The sequence below is a fragment of the Lacerta agilis genome, chromosome 5 (genome assembly GCF_009819535.1).
Source record: "Lacerta agilis isolate rLacAgi1 chromosome 5, rLacAgi1.pri, whole genome shotgun sequence".
Classification (NCBI taxonomy): domain Eukaryota; kingdom Metazoa; phylum Chordata; class Lepidosauria; order Squamata; family Lacertidae; genus Lacerta; species Lacerta agilis.
Genome location: NC_046316.1, coordinates 55762039 through 55783400, shown reverse-complemented (window position 1 = coordinate 55783400; position 21362 = coordinate 55762039). Strand labels below are relative to the sequence as shown.

Genomic DNA, 21362 nt, shown 5'->3' with positions numbered 1-21362 from the left:
ATGCAGGAAATCAAGAATACATCTTTCCGTAAATGTTAGCTCATTTCTGATTTTAAGTTTTCAATATGGTTTTCATTGCATGGTTCTATGTATAATTTTTGCAAACCACTCTGGCATTTTTATGTAATGTTTTTATATAAATTAATTACATAGAAACTTCACCCACTCTAATGACTTCTGTAGGACAGGATCCAGAACCTGACAACAATGAAATTTTGCTGTCAGGTATACGGAATTGCAGTGCTTGGTCACCTTGTGGTCGCTCTCTTACCCCCCTGTTCTCTGAGAGATCACTCCTCCTGCAATTGCAATATTGCTTTACCACTTTCCTCTATGTACTTCAAAGAAGTAGTCTTCCACTCCAATCAAACTGAGGTGGGATGAAGGAAGCCTGCAACACCCAATGTGCTCTTCCCCCCACCCTGGCCCATTTCCTTTGGGAGCAGTTCAAAGTCTTGTCATGGCCTCTACAGGAAGAAGAGCCACAGTGACATAGAGTGGCTTCAGGGTTTATTTGAGAAGAGACCTTAACAGGGAGAGTGTTGCTTGATGGCGAGTGCCCCTTTAATTAAGCCCATCCCCATCATTTGCTCCCCACAGACAAAACAGCATTACGACATCTGAGGAAAAAACGCTGTGGAGCAAGTGGGAATAGAAGAAAAACAAGCAGAGGCTTCTTCATTTGATTGACCCATGTCCTTTAAGCGCTGGCAAGGATGCTGTTGAAATGTCTATGTCTATGGATTGCGCAGGTCACAGGGCTCTGGGTCTTCCTGGCCCACGGTAGCGTGTTCTACAGGATATTCTTTGCAATTGCATTCAGGGTCCTCACTTTAGCCACATCGGCCACCTTGATGGAATATTCAGGTGTGGAGAGGTAGGCCCCCATGGTAGCATAAGGGTTTCTAAAAGAATACCAATAAGTCTTTGGTTACTGTCTGGAACCTGGACCTGGAAGAGCCGGGAAAAGAACCATCCTAAGTCCTACCCACTGAGTCATAATCTGCTGTCATGTTGCCATTTGGGTGCTACCTTAACCCATTGCATCTGCAACTATGAACTACAGACACAAACACATCCCTAATGCAACAATGCCTTGCTCCCAGCTAAATGCACCTGTCAGGTTCCAGTGCCCCAGATGTTCTTAGTCAAGTTACTACCCAAAACGGTGAAGCTGCATCGGGAGATGGAAGCAAGGCTTGGGCCCCTCAGTAAGTCAGGATAGAAACTTGCTCAGTTACCTGAACTTCATTCCTGAGTCTTTGACTGAGCGCGCTGAGCAGTGAAACTCAGAGGCGCCAGAGCCTTCTAAGATTCTCTGCAGGTTTCTCTCGGTTATGCCTCCCCCTGGTGGAGAGAACCCATAACTCAGTCACAAACATGAAGTTAAAGCAGGAAAGGAGAGCTACATTCTGGGCCATTAAATAGATGGGGAAAATCCCTTTGCTCTGAGCCAGGGGGTAATCTTTAGGGTCAATGCAGGCTGCACTCGCAGCTCTGAAGCAGGTAGACCTCCTAAATATTATGCCTCTGGAAGGGAGCAGGTGCCCATTAGGTATTATCAGTTTAGCTGCTGATTAGCTCAAATGGCTCACTGCTTTTGTTTTGCCTGACACGTTAGTGATCACTCAGGAACACGATAAGGGAACTTTAGTTCATGTTCCTCGATGCCTGGAAATCTTTGCCTTCATAATGCCATACCTATAACAGTTTGAGGAGGGGACAGATATCTAGAAGCAAATTGAATTTGGATTGACAGAGGCAAAGAGTCTACAGCAACAAGTTAAGCAGGTAGAGGTTGTGCGTGGGTGTCCACACTATTCCTTTAACCTAATGAAGTTTCAACAGTTGTGCCGCCTGCTATAGAAGTCCATCAATTTCTACTACGCTCTGTCTGTTTTTATAACGGCAAATAAATAAATATTATAAAGCTTAAGTCTTTCATGCACTCTCATCCAAAGGGAATTACACCCTAAAGCTCTGTTCCTGGACTTCTTGCCACTTGGGCAAGTGGGGCTGCCTAACAACATGCTTGGTTGGTGCTAGAGTTCTGATCTATGCCAACAAGTGGTACTCACTGCAGAGTCTTACCTGGCACTACAACAATCCTGCCCTTAGCCTGAAAAGGAAGAGAAAAGGGGTTTAGTGGTCTTGCTTATAGGAGAAAACACACCAAATGGGTAGCACAAATATTCTGTTAAGGAAGATGTAGAATGTATTTATTTGCAATATTTAATTTCATTTTTTACGCTGCTTTTCAAATGGTTTGCTCCAAGTAATACTGTCATGTTGAGTTTCTTACAACCTCCTCTAGGAAAGTAGGCTCCCACACTTTGTCTATCATTGTGTATGTTTCACCTCTGCAAAGTCAAACTGAGGATCTACCAAGTTTCACCTCCATCCTGGGATGGTTGAACTTGAAAAACTATATGCTGTCATATCAGTATCAGCAGGATTGCTTCAACTTCACCCCAGTGTTGGAGAGTGGAAGCAACTTTAAAATAACTGAGTGACTCCCTTCGTTGACTTTTTTGTCGTTGTGCATTCTGCTGGACAGGTGTGAGATATGGGTGTGCCATGCGCATACTGTGTACTTTAACAGAGAAGAAGGGAGCTAATTTACTGCAGTAGCCTATGGGGATTAATGCAATACTGAAAGAAGCTATTGTATCAGAAGGTGCAAGGCACAGTTTCTGTATATTCAATGGGGAGGTCAGTTATCACCCTTAATCGTTGAAAAACCCTCACCCATCTGAAGACCATGAAAGACTGCTAGCTGGCACTTCTCTGCCCCCACCACACTCTGTCAGTTCCTTGGATAGCCCACTCTAAGTAGGCAAGAAAAGTGTATCAGTAGAGTTACAAATTTGGTAGAAATGACACCTCACCTGTTCTGTCAGTCGTTTTATCAAGGGCAGCCCCTCTAAAACAGAGCTGTCACAGCCACTAGTCAGGACCCGTTCAAAGCCCATTGATATTAGCGTTTCCAAGGCTGCCAAAGGGTCATAGACCATGTCAAAAGCTGCTGAGAAAAATGGAACATGTCAGTCTTTACTGCCAAATCTTCTAGAAGGCAAATCTACTGACATGTTCCAGGTTTTAGCCTAGTCCAAATCCCTGGTAGGCAGTCCCAATGTTTGCAATTCCCAGAGTACATTCTCATAGTCCCCCCCACAACCCCACCAAGGTAAGGCCATTGTGCCTGAGCCTACATCCTGCAAGTAGGCAGTCTGGCTTTCATTCCCCACTCCAAGCTCTGTAAGAAGAGTGTTCTGGATCTGTCCAATGGCCTATCCAGTCCAGCATCATGTTCTTGCAGTGGCCAACCAGATGCCTGGGGAAAACCAGCAAACAGAAACTCACCTCTGTGGAAGGTGACCGGCAGAGGGCGGGAAGCAGCTGCAAAAAGAACAGATCCCAGATGGTTAGTATACCTTTGCTTAGGGTTGTCTTTGTGAAGGCAATGCTTCTGCTACTGGCCCTGGAAAGAAAGGAAACTTCTCCAAGGTGGCTGTAGTCATCTGACACCATTTCTGCAATATGGGTTCATCATCCTTTCTCATTTCCATTGAGACTGCCCACTAGCTAGCTCTTTGTATGGCATTTCTTTTCACATTTTGTGTATCAAACCCCTCACACATGTTGGGCTTATCCACTTATTTTAAAAAGTAATCCTGGAGTAGACTAAAGATGTATCCACTCGTCTCACTAGGTAGCCTGTGGAATAATCAACCTTTGAGTGAATTGATATTGGCTTCTGGTTAAATAGTTTAGCTGCTGTATTTCAGCTTGCCTGATAGAACTTTCCCCACCTTTCCTCCTCCTGTGTGCTGTTCTGTGTGGGGGGGGGGGGCATGCAGGAAGAGGACAGGCTTCCCCTAGCAAGACTAATTCTTCAGAAGATATACTGTCAGTTTCAGTTAAATGGAGAAAATAGCTGGTAATTATTTTCTTGGCATTTTTGAGGGTCCAGAAAACCATAGTTATCATTCTTTCAATAAAGTTTCCTATTCTTCTGGATAATTCTTCCTTCTGTGCAGAAATTATGGATACCTAACACTGTCTCCATCAGAGCTGCACAGTGCCCCTTCTTACAAACAAAGGTCAGTCATCCCAACCATTACAGCATTTGGCTCCTGCTTTATGTGAACAATTCATTCATTTATGGAATGAACTATGGAATGTCCTCCCTCTAGAGCAGCCTTTGTCAAATTAGCTGGGGATAATGGGAGTTATAGCCCCAAGCATCTGCAGGATACCAGCTTGGTGTAGACTGCCCTAGGAGCACGACTGGTGCTAAAGCGCTGTTGTCATTTTGGCATCAGGTGAAACTTCAGAATTACCCCAGCCTCTTTTTTCTGGAGTAGGGAGTCAGAAGTTCCATCACTTCTGCAACTGAGCACCATGGCCATTTCCCCCCTAATAAGCTCCATTTATATATGTTTTTATAAATTGTGCTGCATTGCTTTTATTCTACTGTAATCCACCCTGGGATCACATATTGAAGGGTGGATTAGATGTTCTCTTATACTGTAAATGAATGAATAGCTCAAAATCGTGAGGCAGGCTCGTGGATCTTGCCTCTTGCCCATAGGAAATATTTCTTAATTTGAACTGTGGAATTATCAGCTGGTGGCACTGTACGACAATCACTACTCAAGCAAGCCCTATGGAAAGTAAAGCCTGCTCACCCAGTAGTGCTGTGCAGAGCTCTGTATCCACACGTCCATCCTCAGTCAAGGCTCCAAACACCAACCCATCAGCCCCATGTTGCTTAGCAAGTCGGATGTCTGCCTTCATCACCTCCACTTCTCGGTCAGAATAGAGGAAATCCCCCCCACGGGGGCGGATCATCACAAATACAGGCACCCTTGTACACTGCTTCACCACTTGCAAAAGGCCTGCAGACAAACAGGTTTAGGACATGGTGTCAGTTATGTACTGGACTGTTCTATGAGATGCACAAGAAGTAAAACCTAGAACATGGTACGGAGGAACTTAGGAACATAGCAAGATGCCTTATACAAAGGGAGACCACTGAGCCATCTAGGTCAGTTCTCCCTATGTCTGGAGTAGCCAACAAGATGCCCTCCAGATGTTGGTGAACTACAACTCCAATCAACTGACCATTGACTATTCAGGCTGAGGCGAGTTGAAGTCCAACAGCATTTGGAGAGCCACAGGTTCCCCATCCCAGAGCTAGACCATCAGCACTGGGTCTAAGAGAAGCAAGGGAAAAGAGAACGGGGCAGATGTCAAACCCTTTTTGCAGAATTTGGGAGAAGGGGCTGCTGAAGAAGGGAAGGTGAAATAGGGTGATTAAATAACAGCCTGTTTTGCAACAAGACCCAGAGGTACTGATGACACAGAAGAACACAAAAAGAGCAAGCCGAAAAACTGGTATTTCCTTTCTCTGTTCCAGGAGCAGAAGGCCTAGAGGGCAGAGGTCCAAACATTTCTCCACACTGCTTGGCTGCTCAGTACATCTTGCAGAGAAATGGTGGATTGGATCTTGGCTTGTATGTGCCAACTCACCTATAGTAGGTGTTGTTCCTCCTTCCATGAGGTTGGCACACAGTTCAAGGCGGCCAGCACCTGCAACACAACAGGGTCACACATTAAATCTCTGAATATAAGTGGTTTGCAAGATTTTAACAGAGATCTACATTATGAAGGAACCATGTGGTCCTTGCTATAATCCAACGAGGGGAGTTCGCCCGGCTCCATCATTATATGTCTTTAGCCACCAGGCAAAAAGCTTTCTCTATAATCAGGCCTTTGGCCTTTAATTATCTGCAGCCATTTAGAAGTGGGTGGGATGTTTTTTTAATGTATTCCCTCCCTCCTCCCCTTGGTTTTAATGTATCTATGTTGGGTTTGTTAATGCAATGTTCCCCAACCTTGGGCCTCCAGATGTTTTTGGACTACAACTCCCATCATCCCTAGCTAGCAAGACCAGTAGTCTGGAATGATGGGAATTGTAGTCTGAAAACAGCTGGAGGCCCAAGGTTGGGGAACACTGTGTTAATGTATCGGGGGGGGGGGCTCTGTTTGTTTGTAAGTAGCGACTAACAAATTTAAGTAATAAATAAAATAAACCAATGGGTAGGAGTGCTGGAAATTTTCAAGCCACTGTTTATGAAGAGTGAGATCAGTCACCTGTATTTAGCTTATCCACATAGACTTCAACCCCTACTTGGGCAGTAACTAAGAAAGAAAATCAATAATAGGTGATTTGAGTATCTCAGCCCATGTTTTATAATGCACTGCAACAAAACAGAGCAGGACAACTTAAATAGTTAAAGCAGCTGAAGACAAGGCGAGTTGACATTTATTCATTTAAATTTGCAGTTTGCCCTACTCTCAAAGGCTAGAGTAATTGGGTTGCAGGCAATTAAAATGATATATAAATGCATATCCTGAATCTATGTGTCACTAACCTAGATCAGAACTTTGGAAGTCTTTACTTATATTAGTTTATAACATTTAATATCCTGCCTTTCAAGCCTAAAAGGGTTCATAAAATGGTTTCACACTGCTTGGGGAAGTAAGTGTGCCTCTCTTTTCAATACATATAGCATGTGTACCCGGAGGTGTCCTGGCCTAGAAAGACTCCTCAATGATCCTTAAGTATTTTTATCTTCCATCTTTTTTATGGGATTACCTCCTCTCTCTGCATTCACAGCAGACTCCACAGAATCAACACATACTTCCATGAGAAAGCCATTGGCCATTCCTAGAAGAGAAACACGACCAGAGGTTATGGGGCAATCAGGCTCTGTCTCAGAGAAAAGGGACAGTGATTGAGAGAGGCGATTCCTTCCACCTCAAGCTCCAGCGCTTGTTTTGTCTTTCAACTGGCTTCTTTCATCTTGCTCACCCAAGCACATCCAGCTCTCAGAAACAGAAGCTTCATAGATTCCCCATCACCAGTCACATTACACAGCTTTAACCTGTCAGCAGCTGCTTTAAAGGGTACACACAGTAAGAACAGAAAACTTGTATCACCATGCAAATTTAAAGAAGAAATCAAGCTTGATCTGTATCAGCTCAAAACAGGTACAAAAAAGACACATGGGAAGTTGAAGGCTACTTTTGCTGTAACTCCTGATCCCCTTGACTTCTTGCTCTCTCTGGATCTTGTTCTCTGTGTTGCATTGTCTAAACAGATCTGTCTCTGTCTGTTTATGTGTTTATATGTTTATTTATTACCAGGTAAGTCACTTTTCAGCCTGAAGTCTCCCAGAGTAGTACACAAAATTAAATAATAAACATAGAATACCAAATAATTAACAAACAAGCAACTGTGAAAGTGGCACATACAAAAATCAGACTAAAAACCTGAAAATTCTAAATTATTTTAAAAGGCCCGTGCAATTAAAAAGTATTTATCTGGCACCAAAAAGACATCAGCACTAGGTGAACCTTCCAATGGAGAGAATTATAAACCTCCGCTATCCCAACTCTTCATCACTTACAGGGGGAGATATAAAGGGGTACAGGAGAAATTAATACACTGGCAAGTTTATTCAGTAGGTGGTCCTTAATGTAACTGCATCATCAAAAGAGATTCTTGAACCTGATTTGTGCAGATAGCACAAATCTAAAGCGGAATAAGCATTTTAAGGGGCGGGCTCCAATTTGGAGGATTTGAGGAGGGGTCACAGCTCAGTGGTAGTGCATCAGCCTTGTTTTCAGAAGGCCGCAGGTTCAATTCCCAGTAAGTCCAAGTAGCGCTAGGTTGTTCCATTTGAAACCATGGAATACTGCTGTCAAGTCAGTGCAAACAATACTGAACTAGATGGCTCTATGGTCTGACTCACTTTAAAGCAGCATTCTACATTCCTAATAAAATGTCTGTGCTGGTGATCCAGATTTTTCCTCCTTTCAGAATATTAAATTGAGTAGGGTTGACTTCCCTTCCACCTTTCTCCAGATATTTCAGAGGATTCAAGTTGTCCAGCAAGAAGATGAAGTTGAGATGCGTGGGAACTGCTGACAGCAAGGCCAGTCTGTAACCGCCAAGTCTCCCTTAGGCAAATGCAGACCTTGCTCTAGAAACTCCAACAACAGATGGAACTTTGGCCAGTAACATAGTGCATTAAATGTGCATTCTGTAGCTGACCTCCTTTGTAATGTTTTGTTTTGAATTTTTTTAAGGTAATGTTTTAGTTTCCTGTTAACTATGTACACTTTATATTTGACTTTATTCCGTAATGTTTTATTCAGGATTGCTTCAATGTAGCTTGTAAAGCGCTTCAACTCCCCCCTCCCTTAAAAATATAGAAATTAATTAAGCAAGCCCCACTGAGTGCAGGCAAGATTGCAGTCCTCAGGCGTAGGCTACAACTCTGCAGACGCTCACCTGAGAATAAGGACCCCTTTGGGCTCAATGGGGTTTTACGTCTTAAACACATAAAAGCCTCATCTGTAAAAATGCCAATTCCTTCCTCCGCAGTCTAAAGCCTAGTAAAATCTTTCCCACTTGGTTTTGCTGAATGCACATAGCGGCCTTGAGTGTGCACAGGGCACCCCCCAGAACAACTGCATTAAAATTTCTGGCATCTGTGGAGGGAGAAAGGGAGGCCTTGGAACCGCCCGGATTTCCGGCCACGGCCCCGCCCTCGGGATCCCTCGTGCTTCCTTCCTTCCGGCCGTCCTTCCGCCCACTCACCCTCACACCCTTCTGCCAGGCCCTGCTTCCGGTCCCATCTCCTCATTCCGTGTCCGCCTCGGGGCCGCTCCGGAGACGCGGCGGATGTCGGCAGTTCAGCGCCAAACAACCCCTGAGCTGAGGAGGAAGCCCCGCCCACCCCTGGGGCCTCGACTCACGCGCGGTGGCGCACGCGCAAGAGGCGGCGCCGACCCACCTGTCACGTGGCGTCGCGGTCACAGAGTGCGCGGTTGCGGCATTTCCGGAAATAGCTCGGATTCCTTTCCGTGTCAAGAGCGAGTTGCTTCCGGGTTTCAACTTGAGGAGAGATGCTCTTGCGGGCGGCGCTAGGAGGGTCTCGGCTGCTGCTGGCCCCTCGAGGAGCGGGGTCCCCCGGCCAGGTACTCCAGGGGCGGCGCTTGGTTTCCATAGCAACGGGGACCGGATGAAAGATGCCTCTTTATCGGCTGAGGGTTGCAAAACTAAGCGATCCCACCCCCGCGGCTCTTCGTTTTTTACCCTTGCGAGTAGGCTGAGTACCTGCTATAACGTTGGCTAAGAGACGCTGCTGGGGAAAATGCCAAGAGTTCCCGCCCTTTATGTATTCTTTGCACTGTGGGAGGTGCTAATCAATGCTACCTCATTTCCACGTGGGGAACTCTAATTATCGGTGGATATTCAAGAAAACTACAGACTCTATTGTCTGCACCTGTCACAACCAGACACGTTAAAGGGGGCAGACTGAAGACTTGTTTCTCTAGGAGTTTCGGTGGCTGCCAAAATATTTGCTTGTATATCTACAGTAAGCCCTCAACCTATGCGGGGTTCATAGCTGTCAACTTTTCCCTTTTCTTGCGAGGAATCCTATTCGGAATAAGGGAATTTCCCTTAAAAAAAGGGAAAAGTTGACAGCTATGGCGGGGTTACATTCCGGGAATCATGCCTAAATCAAAATTCACATACAGTATAGTCAAAACACATTAGTTTCGATGGCAGGTGGGATTGCCAAAGTCTTTTTCCCTGGACTCTTGTCCTCTTTTAAATTATTTTTTAAATTGCCAAGTGCGTATAGCTAAATGTGGACCAATTAAATGTGTAAGTTGCAGGCTTTCTCTCTCTCTCTCTCTTTATATATAATTTTAACAATAGGTGTAATGTTTAATAGTTTTAAGTATTTTAGTACAGGATTTTTTTTAAAAAAGGTTCTATACCATGAACTGCTCTGGTCCCACCTAGATGAAGAGTAGTGTATACATGTTTTAAACAAATAAAATAACAGTTATGAATATAGCATCACATTTTATTACATGGTCACAGGCCCTGTAAAAACATGAACAGTTTCCCCTCCATATGCTTTCAGCGTTTAAATAACATATGAAAACCCTACTGGATCACACTTCTAGAGTCCATGGAGTTCAACCTCTTTTTGCTAATGGTGGCCAGCCAAATGCTTCTGCAGATTCCACAAGCAGGACACTTAAGAACATATTGAAAATAAAAATAAGTTTTGTTGTGCATCTCAGTGAATAGCTGTTGACATTCCTGTTGTCCAGTTTTTTTGTGCTTGCACCACTGATGATCTGTTCCTTTATCCTTGTCCTTGTATTTTGTAGAATAATGTCTGGGACTCAATACAACCTTTCTGATGTAGTGAACACAGGTGTGAACTCTTTACAGTAAAGAGAGTTCATTTGAGTAATGCTCCTCTTCCATGTCATGAATTGCAAATGTATGTTTAGTGGGGTGGCACTAATTATAAATAGCCTCCTTCTCTGTCCTCAGCAATGTCAACGGTGGTGGCAGCTCCCACAGAGATGGTCACAACACAGCGTAGTGTCAGAAGTTGCTTCCCATCCCAGAGTGGTGGCACCACCTGTCCCCAATGCTGTGACCAACCGGGCTGTAGGGCGCTGGCTTCTAATATGCAGTGGTACTGTGGCCGGAGCTGTGGTGTTGGGTGGTGTCACTAGGTAAGGAAAATTAGCACCTCCTCTTCAAGCCTTTCACTATATATTATTTACCATTGACATTATGGTTCTCCAACTGTCATAAGATTGCATCTTTTAGCAACCAGCAAAGATCTTCTTAGGGGCATTGCTTAGTCTTGGTCATGCCAGTGTGTGGGCCTAAACTAACTTCTGGTATCTCTCTGCCCTTTGAATGCCTGTGTCTACCCTTATTTTATAAATGCATTGTAGATAAACAATGCAGACCTTAAAAGGAAGGTGGGATTAAAGGGTAACAAATAAATATGTTTTGTACTTACTGTCATAACAACCTTTTGAGGTATGGTAGTTAATTTAGACTATTTCAGAATTTAAAAGGTGTGATTACATATATATTTGCATCTAATTGATTACTGGTATGTTTGTGTGTAGTCAGACTTTGCATCTGCATTGCCCCCAGTGTCTGAAATTTCCCATTATGGCTTCATTCTGCTTTTCTAGATAAATAGATACACATGCACACACCATTATATTCCACATTGATAGCATTTTCCCTGAGTGGTATGTCCTTGCTGTTCTTTCCTTCTCAGGCTGACAGAGTCTGGGCTTTCAATGGTTGACTGGCATCTCGTGCGAGAGATGAAGCCTCCTCGGACACAGCAGGAGTGGGAAGCAGAATTCCAAAACTACCAGCAATTCCCAGAATTTAAAATGTAGGCATGGGTTGAGCTAAAGTTCCTAGAGAGTAAATTTAAATTGGTGGTGGCGGGGGAAGCCTATTCTACTATCCCAGCAAAAGGGAAGTGTCAGGGAATTATCCCTGACTCAGCGCAGAGTAGTGCAAGGGCTCTCAGGATGTTAGAGAGCGCCAGTCCCACCTTGCTAGCAGTACCTCCTCTAGCAGTGGGAGGAGTGGTGAGGCATCCAGCGAGGAGGGGGAGGTCTCTCAGGGGGAAAGGAGGCGAGGCTCTGGAGATGCGTGAGAGACCCAGCACTCACACAGTTCAGCGGGCGATACAGGGGGTGCGCAACTTCCGTCGCCCCAAAGGCGTCGTGGGGTGAAACAAAAAGATGGGAGGCGGGGTTTTCATATCCCTAAGCTCTTTTGTTGGGGTCAGAACCGGAAGGGAACCATTCCTAGATTCTGACACCGCTTGATACAGACATGAACTTTTTAGCTCTGCACTGTACATAGTTTACACAATAAAAACCTTAAAGGAAACAGCGGAGTTCTGGCTGCTTACTCATGAGCAACTAACTGAGAACCTTACAGGAAGTGAGAAAAAAGCATCTTGAATGCTACTTCTTGAGAGAACTTGTCATGGAAAGAGGGGAATGGGCACCTACACCTTACGGCAGGGTTTGTTGTTGTTTTATAAACTTTCTCTCTGAATCTAACAGCCTGAACCACAACATGACGCTGACAGAGTTCAAATTCATCTGGTACATGGAGTATTCACACCGAATGTGGGGACGGCTTGTTGGACTGGCTTACATCCTTCCAGCAGCTTACTTCTGGAGGAAGGGTTACCTAAACCGGTTCCTGAAGGGTCGTGTCATTGCCCTCTGTGGACTTGTCTGCTTCCAGGTGGGAAAGACCACTGGGACCTTGAAATAGTTAAATGAATCATTAAATTACTCTGCCCAAGATAACTGAGATAGAATATGAAAGGCCTTGATCCTTTGCAAGCTCCAGGAGCTGATTTGTATGTGATCTTAGGTCTCTGATGCACAGAAGCCCAGCAGAAACTTCATATCATGCTGCTTGGAGTGTTGTTAGATCTTAGTTCCTTGGAAGAGAATGTACATGATAGTGGCAGGAGTTAAAGTGGTCTTAGTTTCATGCCTCTATAGTCCTTTTTGTTTGTTTTGGTAGGGCCTATTGGGCTGGTATATGGTAAAAAGTGGATTAGAGGAAAAGCCAGACTCTCATGATATCCCACGGGTCAGTCAGTACCGTCTAGCCGCACATCTGGGCTCTGCACTTGTTCTTTACTGCTACAGCCTGTGGACTGGACTCTCATTACTGCTGCCACAGCACAAGGTGAGTGAAAAGTGGGGCAGACCGGGGTCATGTATTGAGTCACAGTTGGGCCAATAAATCCTGTACACCAATTGTTCTTGTGGAGGGAGGCACACTGCCACTGTGCAGACCAAACTGCCACTGTATCCTATATGTGCTCAGCCTGGGAGGGAAGAGGAAAATTACAAATCGTGGGAAATAATGTTCCTGGAAACACCACCAAAGCTTACCAATCAAGAACTCTGTTAGCACTGACACTCCCATGCATAGAGGGAGCCAATGAACTTGCAGTGGGAGGCACACACTCCTGCATCACATGCAAATCTAGCGCCTGTTCCCAATTCTCAGGCAACCCTTCAGGCAGGGTTTCAAATCCCTTTATGGTGATCACAGCCACTGCTTCGGAGCATCACATGAAAAGGGAAGAAAGGAGAGCCCACACAACACTGCACCCTCATAGTTCACTTGGTAGGATGGCCTCTTAAGAGGGTAGTTATTTAAGAAAGCATAGCAGGAGAAATGCAGACTGAGAAGAATTCAGCCTGGGATCAGCTATTCCGTTTCTTACAGAGCAGTCTGCCACAACTTCCCCAGTTCTAGCGATGCCGCATCCCTGCCACAGAAGATATTGCCATGCACTTTTGCCCTATACATCCAGGCAGTAGATGTTTCTGGGACTTGTGGATCTGGTCTTGGGTATGATGACTCGACAGTAGGATTAAATCAAGCATGCAGACATTATCTGGCTGCTTTCTATAAAATTTGGTAGATTTGGATTCATAGATATAATTGGATGTAAGTCATGTCCATTAAGGGCCATGCAGCATAACAGCTGAGAAGAGCAGAAGTCCTTGCTGCCTTAGCCATTGAGAATGAAATAAATACGTTCCTCTTCGGTCAGGAGTCTTATTGGAAATGTGTGTATATGCTGAGCCTATGGAACACTAGTTTCCTTTGCAGATACTCCCTTTAGAATATATAAAAAGGCCATTGCATATTCTTGTGATCCTCCTCCTGTTTTAACAGTTACCAGAAACCCGTCAACTCCTGCGCCTAAGAAGGTTTGCTCATGGAACATCAGGCCTGATCTTTCTCACTGCCCTCTCAGGTAAAAGTCCCTGTCACTTTTCCACCAATCTCTTTCTTTTGAGAAGCAATAGGCAGCATGGTCAGGGATGTGTGTGTGTTGTTTCATTTCCCATTGGGAGGATCTAGACTTTTTCAATTCCAAGTTACTGAAATGCTTCCTCTTCATGCTGGCTAGACAACATCACTGGGAACTGTTTTGTGGCCTTGAGGGAAAGACCTACAACTCTCACCGTGGTGGTTTTTAGATAGCTTGTTCTATTACATTCATACTTCCGGGTATGACAGACTCTCGTTTCTGGAACTCTAGGGGCATTTGTGGCAGGACTGGATGCTGGTCTTGTATACAATTCATTTCCCAAGATGGGGGAACGCTGGATCCCTGATGATCTCCTTGCCTTTTCCCCAAAGTTGAAGAACATATTTGAGAATCCCACAACTGTGCAGTTTGATCACAGGATTCTGGTATGTTTCTTCCTCTTTATGCTCTTAGATAACACCTCTTTTTTAAATTGGTTTGCTGTTCTTGGGTTTGTGTTCATTCCAGGTGGTGGTGTAACTGGGAGTGTGGGAAGGCAGGCCCCTTAACTCAGAGTAGAGCACTTGTTTGCGTGCCTAAAGTACTGGTTTCCATCTCCACTGTCTCTGATTAAAGGGTGCAAGTTACAAAAAGGGGGTTGGGATTTAGTCTAAACATTAGGGAGAATATCATGATGACATGAATTGTTTGAAAGAGGAGCACACTGCCCCAGAAGTGATGGACTCTTTTTCAGAGACTGGATGGTCAGGGATGCTGTAGTAGTGAGGTTCCTGCATCAGCTTTGGACTAGATGACCTTTTAAGATCCCTTCCAACTCTGCTTCTAAGCCCTTTGTTGTCATTGCAAAGCTTCTCTGGTTCCCTCACTGGATATTTACTCTTTTCCCTTTAGGGAGTTTCCTCTGTTGCAGCCATTACAGGTCTGTACCTGTTTTCCAGGAAGATTCCTCTCCCACGGAGGACAAGGATGGCAGTTGCTTCCTTACTGGCTGTGGCATATCTCCAGGTATTAACTATGCCCTTTAAAAAACCCTTTAAATTGCCACTTAGTAGTGTCCTCTGATGGAATGGCAAGTTCCTCCTTCCTTCCAGGTAGGTGCCTGCCTTCTTGTCACTGATAAGGCTATCTTGGTTGCTGGTCTCCGGCATTTAAAACTGAAATTGGTGTGGACCAATTTTAATTTATTTATTGGCTTTGAAGAACAAAAGGGGGAAATAGAGCTGCAGTTGTGCTCTTCTGTGGAAATATTTCACAGCGCTATGGTCGCTGCCCACCTCTGCTCCTTCCCTGCCTTCTGGGTTTAAACTGAGAGGACAAAGAGGGAACTTTAGTGCAGTTTCATTAGCGTTGTATCATGAAACACTATTGCAACTACCTCATCCTGTAGCAGGTTATTTACCATGGGCAGAGAGGCAGAACATATAAAAATCCCCGTACCAATTGCTTATGAAGCTTCTTGTGTATAATTTTGTGCAATAAGAATACAATGCAGACGTATTTGCACATACTTCTATATTTAATTGATAAGCAAACTTTGCTTACGTCTGAAACTTCATTTTATTCTTGCTCCTCTGCAGGTTACCCTGGGCATCAGCACACTTCTCCTGTATGTCCCAACTCCTTTAGCAGCCACTCATCAATCAGGTTCCCTGGTATTGCTCAGTGTGGCGTTGTGGCTGATGCATGAACTGAAGCGGATCCCAAAATAACCTTGCTTCCCTACTTAGCCAGCCTCTTTGCTAGTGCTGAAGGTTCATGGTTGCTGCCTTTGCCCCATGTGTTGTATGCTCCTCTTCCTGAAAGCCTTAATTTGAACAGAAGGCGAGGCTGAGCAGCACCTTGGCGTCATGAGTTGAAGTGCTTTGTTGCAAAACTTGTTGAACATGAATCACCATCCTTTGCTTAAGGTGTGATGTTGAAAAGGTGGGCTCTGGCAAGAATGATGGTCGTTTGAGATGTGTCTCGCTTCCTGCTGAGCTGTCTGTATGAGGCTACAGCCATAAGCCTTTTACATTCTGTATAGGGTGGATATAGACAATGGATTATGGGGTGAGCGGGCCTAGAAATTTGGATGAACAGCAAATAAAGGCATTTCAAAACAGTATTAGAAGGTTGATGGGTGGCATAGTTTCTTGATTTTCTTTAGCAGAATGGGGTTTTAGTGCAATTTTTTGAGTGCAATTTTTTGCATTTGAATATTGAAATGTGCACTGTAATTTAACCGTGCAGAAGACCCACAGTCCTTTCCTTATTTAATAAAAAAGTTTCTCAATAAGTCTTTTAAAATTGACTGTTCTTACAATGTCCCTATACACTGTACCTTCTTAAGAAACTCTGCTGCAGCAAACTAAAGGCCCCATCGAGTCCATCATCTTGTTCTCATTGGCCAACCAGATGCCTGTGGCAGCTTTAAGGCAGCCACATGAGTGGGTTGATTTGGAATATGTTTCATTAACATCAATATCCACAAAGGATTTTTTCTGGGGAGGGGAGGGGGAGAGTAAATGTTGCAAATGAGTAAATAAACATAACTAGCAGCAGAGAACATATCTTAACAATTCTGGTGGATCAGGTGACTTCCAAGACCTAGGTAGACCACCCCCCTGAGAAACTTGTATTCCACATTTATCCCTTTCATTCTCAGTGGGTTGACCTGCTACAATGGGTAGATGGCTTTTCACTCATTGCTGCAGCCCTTAATTCTTTCCTGGGCACTGCTGCTACACTCAACTTCACAGTCTCCCACTTTGCTTCATTTCTCTAAAGAGCTCTATCATGTACCCTACAATTCAGAGTTGTACTACACTACTGCAGTTCCCTACCGCTGCCTCTCAGCAAAATGAGCCTAACATGGAATCAGCCCCAGCCCAGCCTGCTTCAGTATTGGTATAATTGTGGCAGATTGGCAGCAGAGTATTTTTTAAAGTGTTTGCAGATGCAGGGAGGGACATTTTTTGCTATGAAATGTGACTTTGAAAGATGATGAACTACTTACCGTCTTTGCTGCTACCTTTTTCTTTTATACATTACTTGCCAGTATTGCATACCTGACTTGTTTTCAGTTGGGTAGCATTAACTTCACCAGCAGTGAAGACTAGCATAAAAGGCTTTAAACCAAACCAAGAGCGGAGACACAGATGTTTCACTCTAGTATTAAATTGGCTAGATCTAGTTTCCTTAATGTCATCCATTGTTTCATTCATTAGCTAGAACCCAATGAATGTGCTTAGTGAGAGCCAGGATACTGAGAGGGGATGGGTGTCAGAAGGAGAAGGAACTGATACTGGTTTCTATGTGTTAGTAATGTTGCAGCAATGCAACATTTTTATACATAACATCATATAATTTTCTGATCAGCTTTTTTTTGTACACCACCTAAGAGGATTTTTTGCATATTTTAAGTGGTATAGAAATGGTCTAAAATAGAAACCCTGAAAGGTTGAAGGGATAAGTTTTTTTCACAAAATAAAGGTGGAAATTGGTGCCTGCACATTTTTGTTCATATCTGGGTCTACAAATTCTATAACCTTTTTGTAAAACGGGGGTGGGGGGGGGGGAGTAGAAGCCTGCAAATCTGGTGATCATGGCTCATTAGAGGGAGCAACTACCCCAACCCCGGCGGACTCCTATATGATGCTCTTGCCGGCAACGGCTCTATAGCAGGATTCGACCTGCCTTCTCCGCTCCTCGCAATACACCCTCCGAGGCAGCAGGGGGCGGTACGACACAGGCAACTCCATTCGGAACCGAGGCTCCAAAATACGGGGTGGCGAAGGGAAAAAAAACCGGGAGGGCGCACGGAGTTCTGATTGGTTGCGGACCGGGCCAGAAGCGAAGAAAGCGATAGGCGGGGGTGGGGCGGGGCGGAGCTTCACTCTTGCGGTCTCGGCGGCGGCGGCCTCTTGTCCTTCATCCCGTCGGTCGCTCCCAACCTGCTTCGCTATGACGGCGCACAGCTTCGCGCTGCCGATCATCCTCTTCTCCGTCTTCTGGGGGCTCGTGGGAATCGCCGGGCCGTGGCTCGTGCCCAAGGGGCCCAACCGCGGGTGAGGCTCCCCGCCCTCGCAGCCTCCGCCCGCTCGATCCATCGCCAGGTCTCTCTGTCATCGCCATCTCCAAATAGATCAATATATACATAGTGATCTATAATTGCGAGGGAAGGGTGGTGGTAGTCCTTGCTAAAGGCTTTGAGAATATCTATATCTATAGATAGATAGATGGATAGATAGATAGATAGATAGATAGATAGATAGATAGATAGATAGATATGTGAGAATGACATATATGTTCAAAAAGATCACCATATAGAGATATTCATATATTGGGAGATGACATCACACACACACACACACACACACACAAAGCCTTTAGCAGGGACCAGCACGCGCTTCCCCAGCAAGTGCGACACTCGCAGGCTCTCCTTCTCCGCAGTCGCCTTTGGCCTTGAAGGAGGCCTGATCCACGGATGCTGTAGAATGGGACTCCGCATCGCTTCAGACCGCCAAGTTGGGAGGGGGGAGGGAATCACATTTCTGAATGCTACCTCGCGTTGGAAACACCAACGACCCTGCAAATAGCAAACTAGTATAGCAGCCCAAGTGCTGGGCTAGGATATTTTTCTCTGATTAACATGGTATATAGGAGTCGGGGTATGGGAGCAGGGAGGAATAGCCTTGAGGAGTGGCACAGCCCACTGTACCGCCTCAACTGCTATCTGCATGTGTAGTGCCTCATCTGGGAATCCTTTCTCCTGTGTGACCCCCTTGAATATTTCAGTAACAGCACAATCCTGTCCATGTCTACTCAGAAAAAATTCCTAATATATTCAGTGGAGTTTACTCCCAGGTAAGTAGGGTTAGGATTGCAGCTATACTCAATCTTTTTTTCTTTCCTTTTTCATTTTTTCACTTCACAGAGTGATTATTACCATGTTGGTGACCACAGCCATTTCCTGCTATCTCTTGTGAGTATTGCATAGGGGAGATGGGTTGTGGGTGTAGGGCTGGGTTGTACCCAGCAGGAAACCAACCACCCTCCTAACTTTATCTAAGTGGCTGCTTCCTGAATATTGGGAATCTAGGAAGGAATCCCAAATAGAAGAAGCTCTCCTGTATACACCACCTCGGAGATGCTCATGTTGCTTCACGGTTGCCAGGTCCTTATTCTACACATAGGTGCATAAACAGCCTGCCTCTCTTTCATAAAATAAGCTTTTGGGTAATCTTGGATCATGGTACAGTCTCTTCCAATATTCCTAGCATCATTCATGCATGATGCTCCCAGGACCCCATATATGAACAAGGAGTGGATTTTGCATCCCATAACAAAGCCTTAGACCATCTCTGATCATACACCAAAGCACTAGACTGTTCTAGCTGCCCTAACATCCTGTCTGGCTCAGCTGTTATGCTAAGCTAGGCACTCTCAGGCATAATGCACCAGGGCAGATCTTATTGCCTTGTAGTACATTTAAAGAACTAGAATACTTTGCTCCCTAGATTGTATATCCCACCTATAGTGATACTGTCCTTTTTATAACAACTGTTACTTGCAAAAATGACCTAGCAGTTACTTGCAAAATAAGACTTTTTGTATTTCAGCACTAGTACAAAAGGTGTTGTGATCCAGTTTATATGTCTCCTTCCTATCTTTCCCTTGCAGCTGGCTTATAGCACTCCTGGCCCAGGCCAACCCACTGTTTGGACCCCAGCTGAAGAATGAGACCATCTGGTATGTGCGCTTCCTGTGGGAGTGAACTGGACCACTATCAACCAATTTAACAGGTACTTGCTCTATCCAGCACTACCTAACCTACCTTACTAACACACAAATACATTAGATGCAACTCATTAATAGCTTGTAAGAAAAAGGAATCTACTGGCTTCCAGTTTACAAAGATTCCCATCCTTGGTTCCTTGCCAGACTCACCTGTCAATGGCATAGCCCAGGGATGGGGAACTTATGGTTCTCTAGATGTTATTGGATCCTGACACCTATTAGCCCAAGCCAATACAGCCAATCAGGTGATCATAGTCCAGCTACAACATGAGAATCATAGGTCCCATCCCTAGCTTAACCAATAGAACCAGAAAGGTACCTGTAATCAGTCTCTAATAGTGTTGCCACTCTGTGGTTCTATAGGACAGGTCACTCTCATTGTCTGTAAAAGGTAGCTATGGTAAATCTTACTGAAAGGGCAACAGGTTGATGGTTCTCAGATATTTTCTATCCTGCTGGGGTAAGGTCAATACTAAGAAATCTTTTTCTCTTTTTTCCTAGGCTTCCTTCTGATGCTAGATAACAGCTCCACCCCTTGTCCTTTCCAGTACTAACTCAACGGATCTTTTGTTTGCACTCTAAATTTCCCCACAGCAGTAGGGCCAAGACCCAAACATATTTAGGGACCATTTCACTTGTTTAACCATCTCCCACCTGTTTTAATTGATGCATCTTGGTGGCATCTGCTCTTGGGTTTGATGTTGTAACTAAATGTCCTTCTCTTGGCAGTTAGGGGAAATGCTTGCATTTTGAAAGTCCTGTAATGAACACTAAGATTGAATAATTGCTGGTGGAGCTCTGGAAGAACACCCTCTTGGGCAAGAGACTAGACACCTTCCTTACGTTTACATGGTGATGCCCACCCAATAGATCTGTTCTCTCCCTATCTTTGTCCATTAGCAGTGAAGCTGCTGCACTAGGATGCATTTGCCTAGAATTCTCCCTTCCACTATTATTTATAATGTTGTGTATTTGTACTTATTGAGTGTAAACTGGTATCGTGAAAATAATTTTTTTTAGTATGTTATCTTTCTTTGTCTTCTGTTAAAGAGATCTGATATGGGGCCCAGAAGTGCTTGAAAGTCAGCCAGGGTAATACTCCAGCCTCCATCCATAACATCTAATTGGTATTGGGCTGAAATCAAAATTGGTCTGTTTCCTGACAAAGAGCACTTCAGTAAACTATCCAGGTGGTGTAAGCAACTAAGCCACTGCAAATTTCCAGACTAGGATTTATGATAGTAACCCTATTGTGTTCAGGACCACACAGCAATAAAGCAAGTTATTTTCCTTAGGCCTACAATTGTAGATTGGTTCCCATTCTTGAGCACAGATGAGAAATTATGGTTTTTACAGCTAGTAGTGATCTACACCAACCAACAAGCTTCCAGCACAACTAGCATCAAGAAACTCTGCTTACACAATTCAGCATAATTTATTGCTACAGTAACTGGAGTTCAAGTATGAAAACAAATTCATAATGTAACTTAGCCCATAGTTGATTGAGTTTATGGGCTAGGTGTTGTTAAAACAAGTTGTACCAGGGACAGCGTTCCATAGTTCAAGGTGGTCTTCTGTGGAACTTGGAACTGCTGGAAGCCCCAGTGCAGGGACAACAGCACTGAGACACACTGAATGATGGGTAAATGTGGGATTTGAAAGGAGTGTGTGCAAAATGTATTTGTGGGGAGGAGTGTGAAGGAAGGCAGCAAATTATCTGCCTTGGTTTCTTTAAAAGGTTATTTCTTTTTACCCTCAAGGAATCCTGTTTGCATGACTCCTTTTTTGGTCCTATCACAGACATCAACAGAAGTAGAGAGAGAGAGAGGCCTGTAC

At 44.5% G+C, this 21362-nt stretch overlaps 3 protein-coding genes across 6 annotated transcripts; 2 read left to right on the top strand and 1 right to left on the bottom strand.

Moving 5' to 3' along the window:
• Positions 1-494: 494 nt before the first annotated feature.
• CUTC (cutC copper transporter) lies at positions 495-8826 on the bottom strand. Of its 4 annotated transcripts, none has more exons than XM_033149929.1 (9): positions 8675-8826; positions 6665-6736; positions 5536-5595; positions 4692-4901; positions 3364-3399; positions 2889-3022; positions 2092-2119; positions 1242-1347; positions 495-905 (listed from the first exon to the last, which is right to left on the bottom strand). In XM_033149929.1, exons 1-9 carry the CDS (start codon positions 8718-8720, stop codon positions 794-796), a joined length of 804 nt encoding a protein of 267 aa, XP_033005820.1. In that variant the 5' UTR covers positions 8721-8826; the 3' UTR covers positions 495-793. The 4 variants fall into 4 exon arrangements, with proteins under 4 accessions (XP_033005820.1, XP_033005818.1, XP_033005819.1 ...); XM_033149927.1 differs by lacking the exon at positions 8675-8826 and adding an exon at positions 8366-8498 and having other exon boundaries at positions 2889-3025; XM_033149928.1 differs by lacking the exon at positions 8675-8826 and adding an exon at positions 8366-8494.
• Positions 8827-8947: 121 nt separating this feature from the next.
• Positions 8948-16023, top strand: LOC117047129 (cytochrome c oxidase assembly protein COX15 homolog). Its single transcript, XM_033149926.1, has 9 exons — positions 8948-9054; positions 10436-10623; positions 11190-11312; positions 12001-12187; positions 12476-12643; positions 13649-13730; positions 14019-14173; positions 14640-14753; positions 15326-16023. The coding sequence occupies exons 1-9, from the start codon at positions 8983-8985 to the stop codon at positions 15455-15457; spliced, it is 1221 nt and encodes a 406-aa protein (XP_033005817.1). The 5' UTR covers positions 8948-8982; the 3' UTR covers positions 15458-16023.
• A 1595-nt stretch (positions 16024-17618) lies between these two features.
• LOC117047126 (V-type proton ATPase subunit e 2) lies at positions 17619-20551 on the top strand. The gene is made up of 4 exons (XM_033149920.1): positions 17619-17794; positions 18664-18711; positions 19410-19531; positions 20028-20551. Exons 1-3 carry the CDS (start codon positions 17691-17693, stop codon positions 19501-19503), a joined length of 246 nt encoding a protein of 81 aa, XP_033005811.1. The 5' UTR covers positions 17619-17690; the 3' UTR covers positions 19504-19531; positions 20028-20551.
• Positions 20552-21362: the final 811 nt, after the last annotated feature.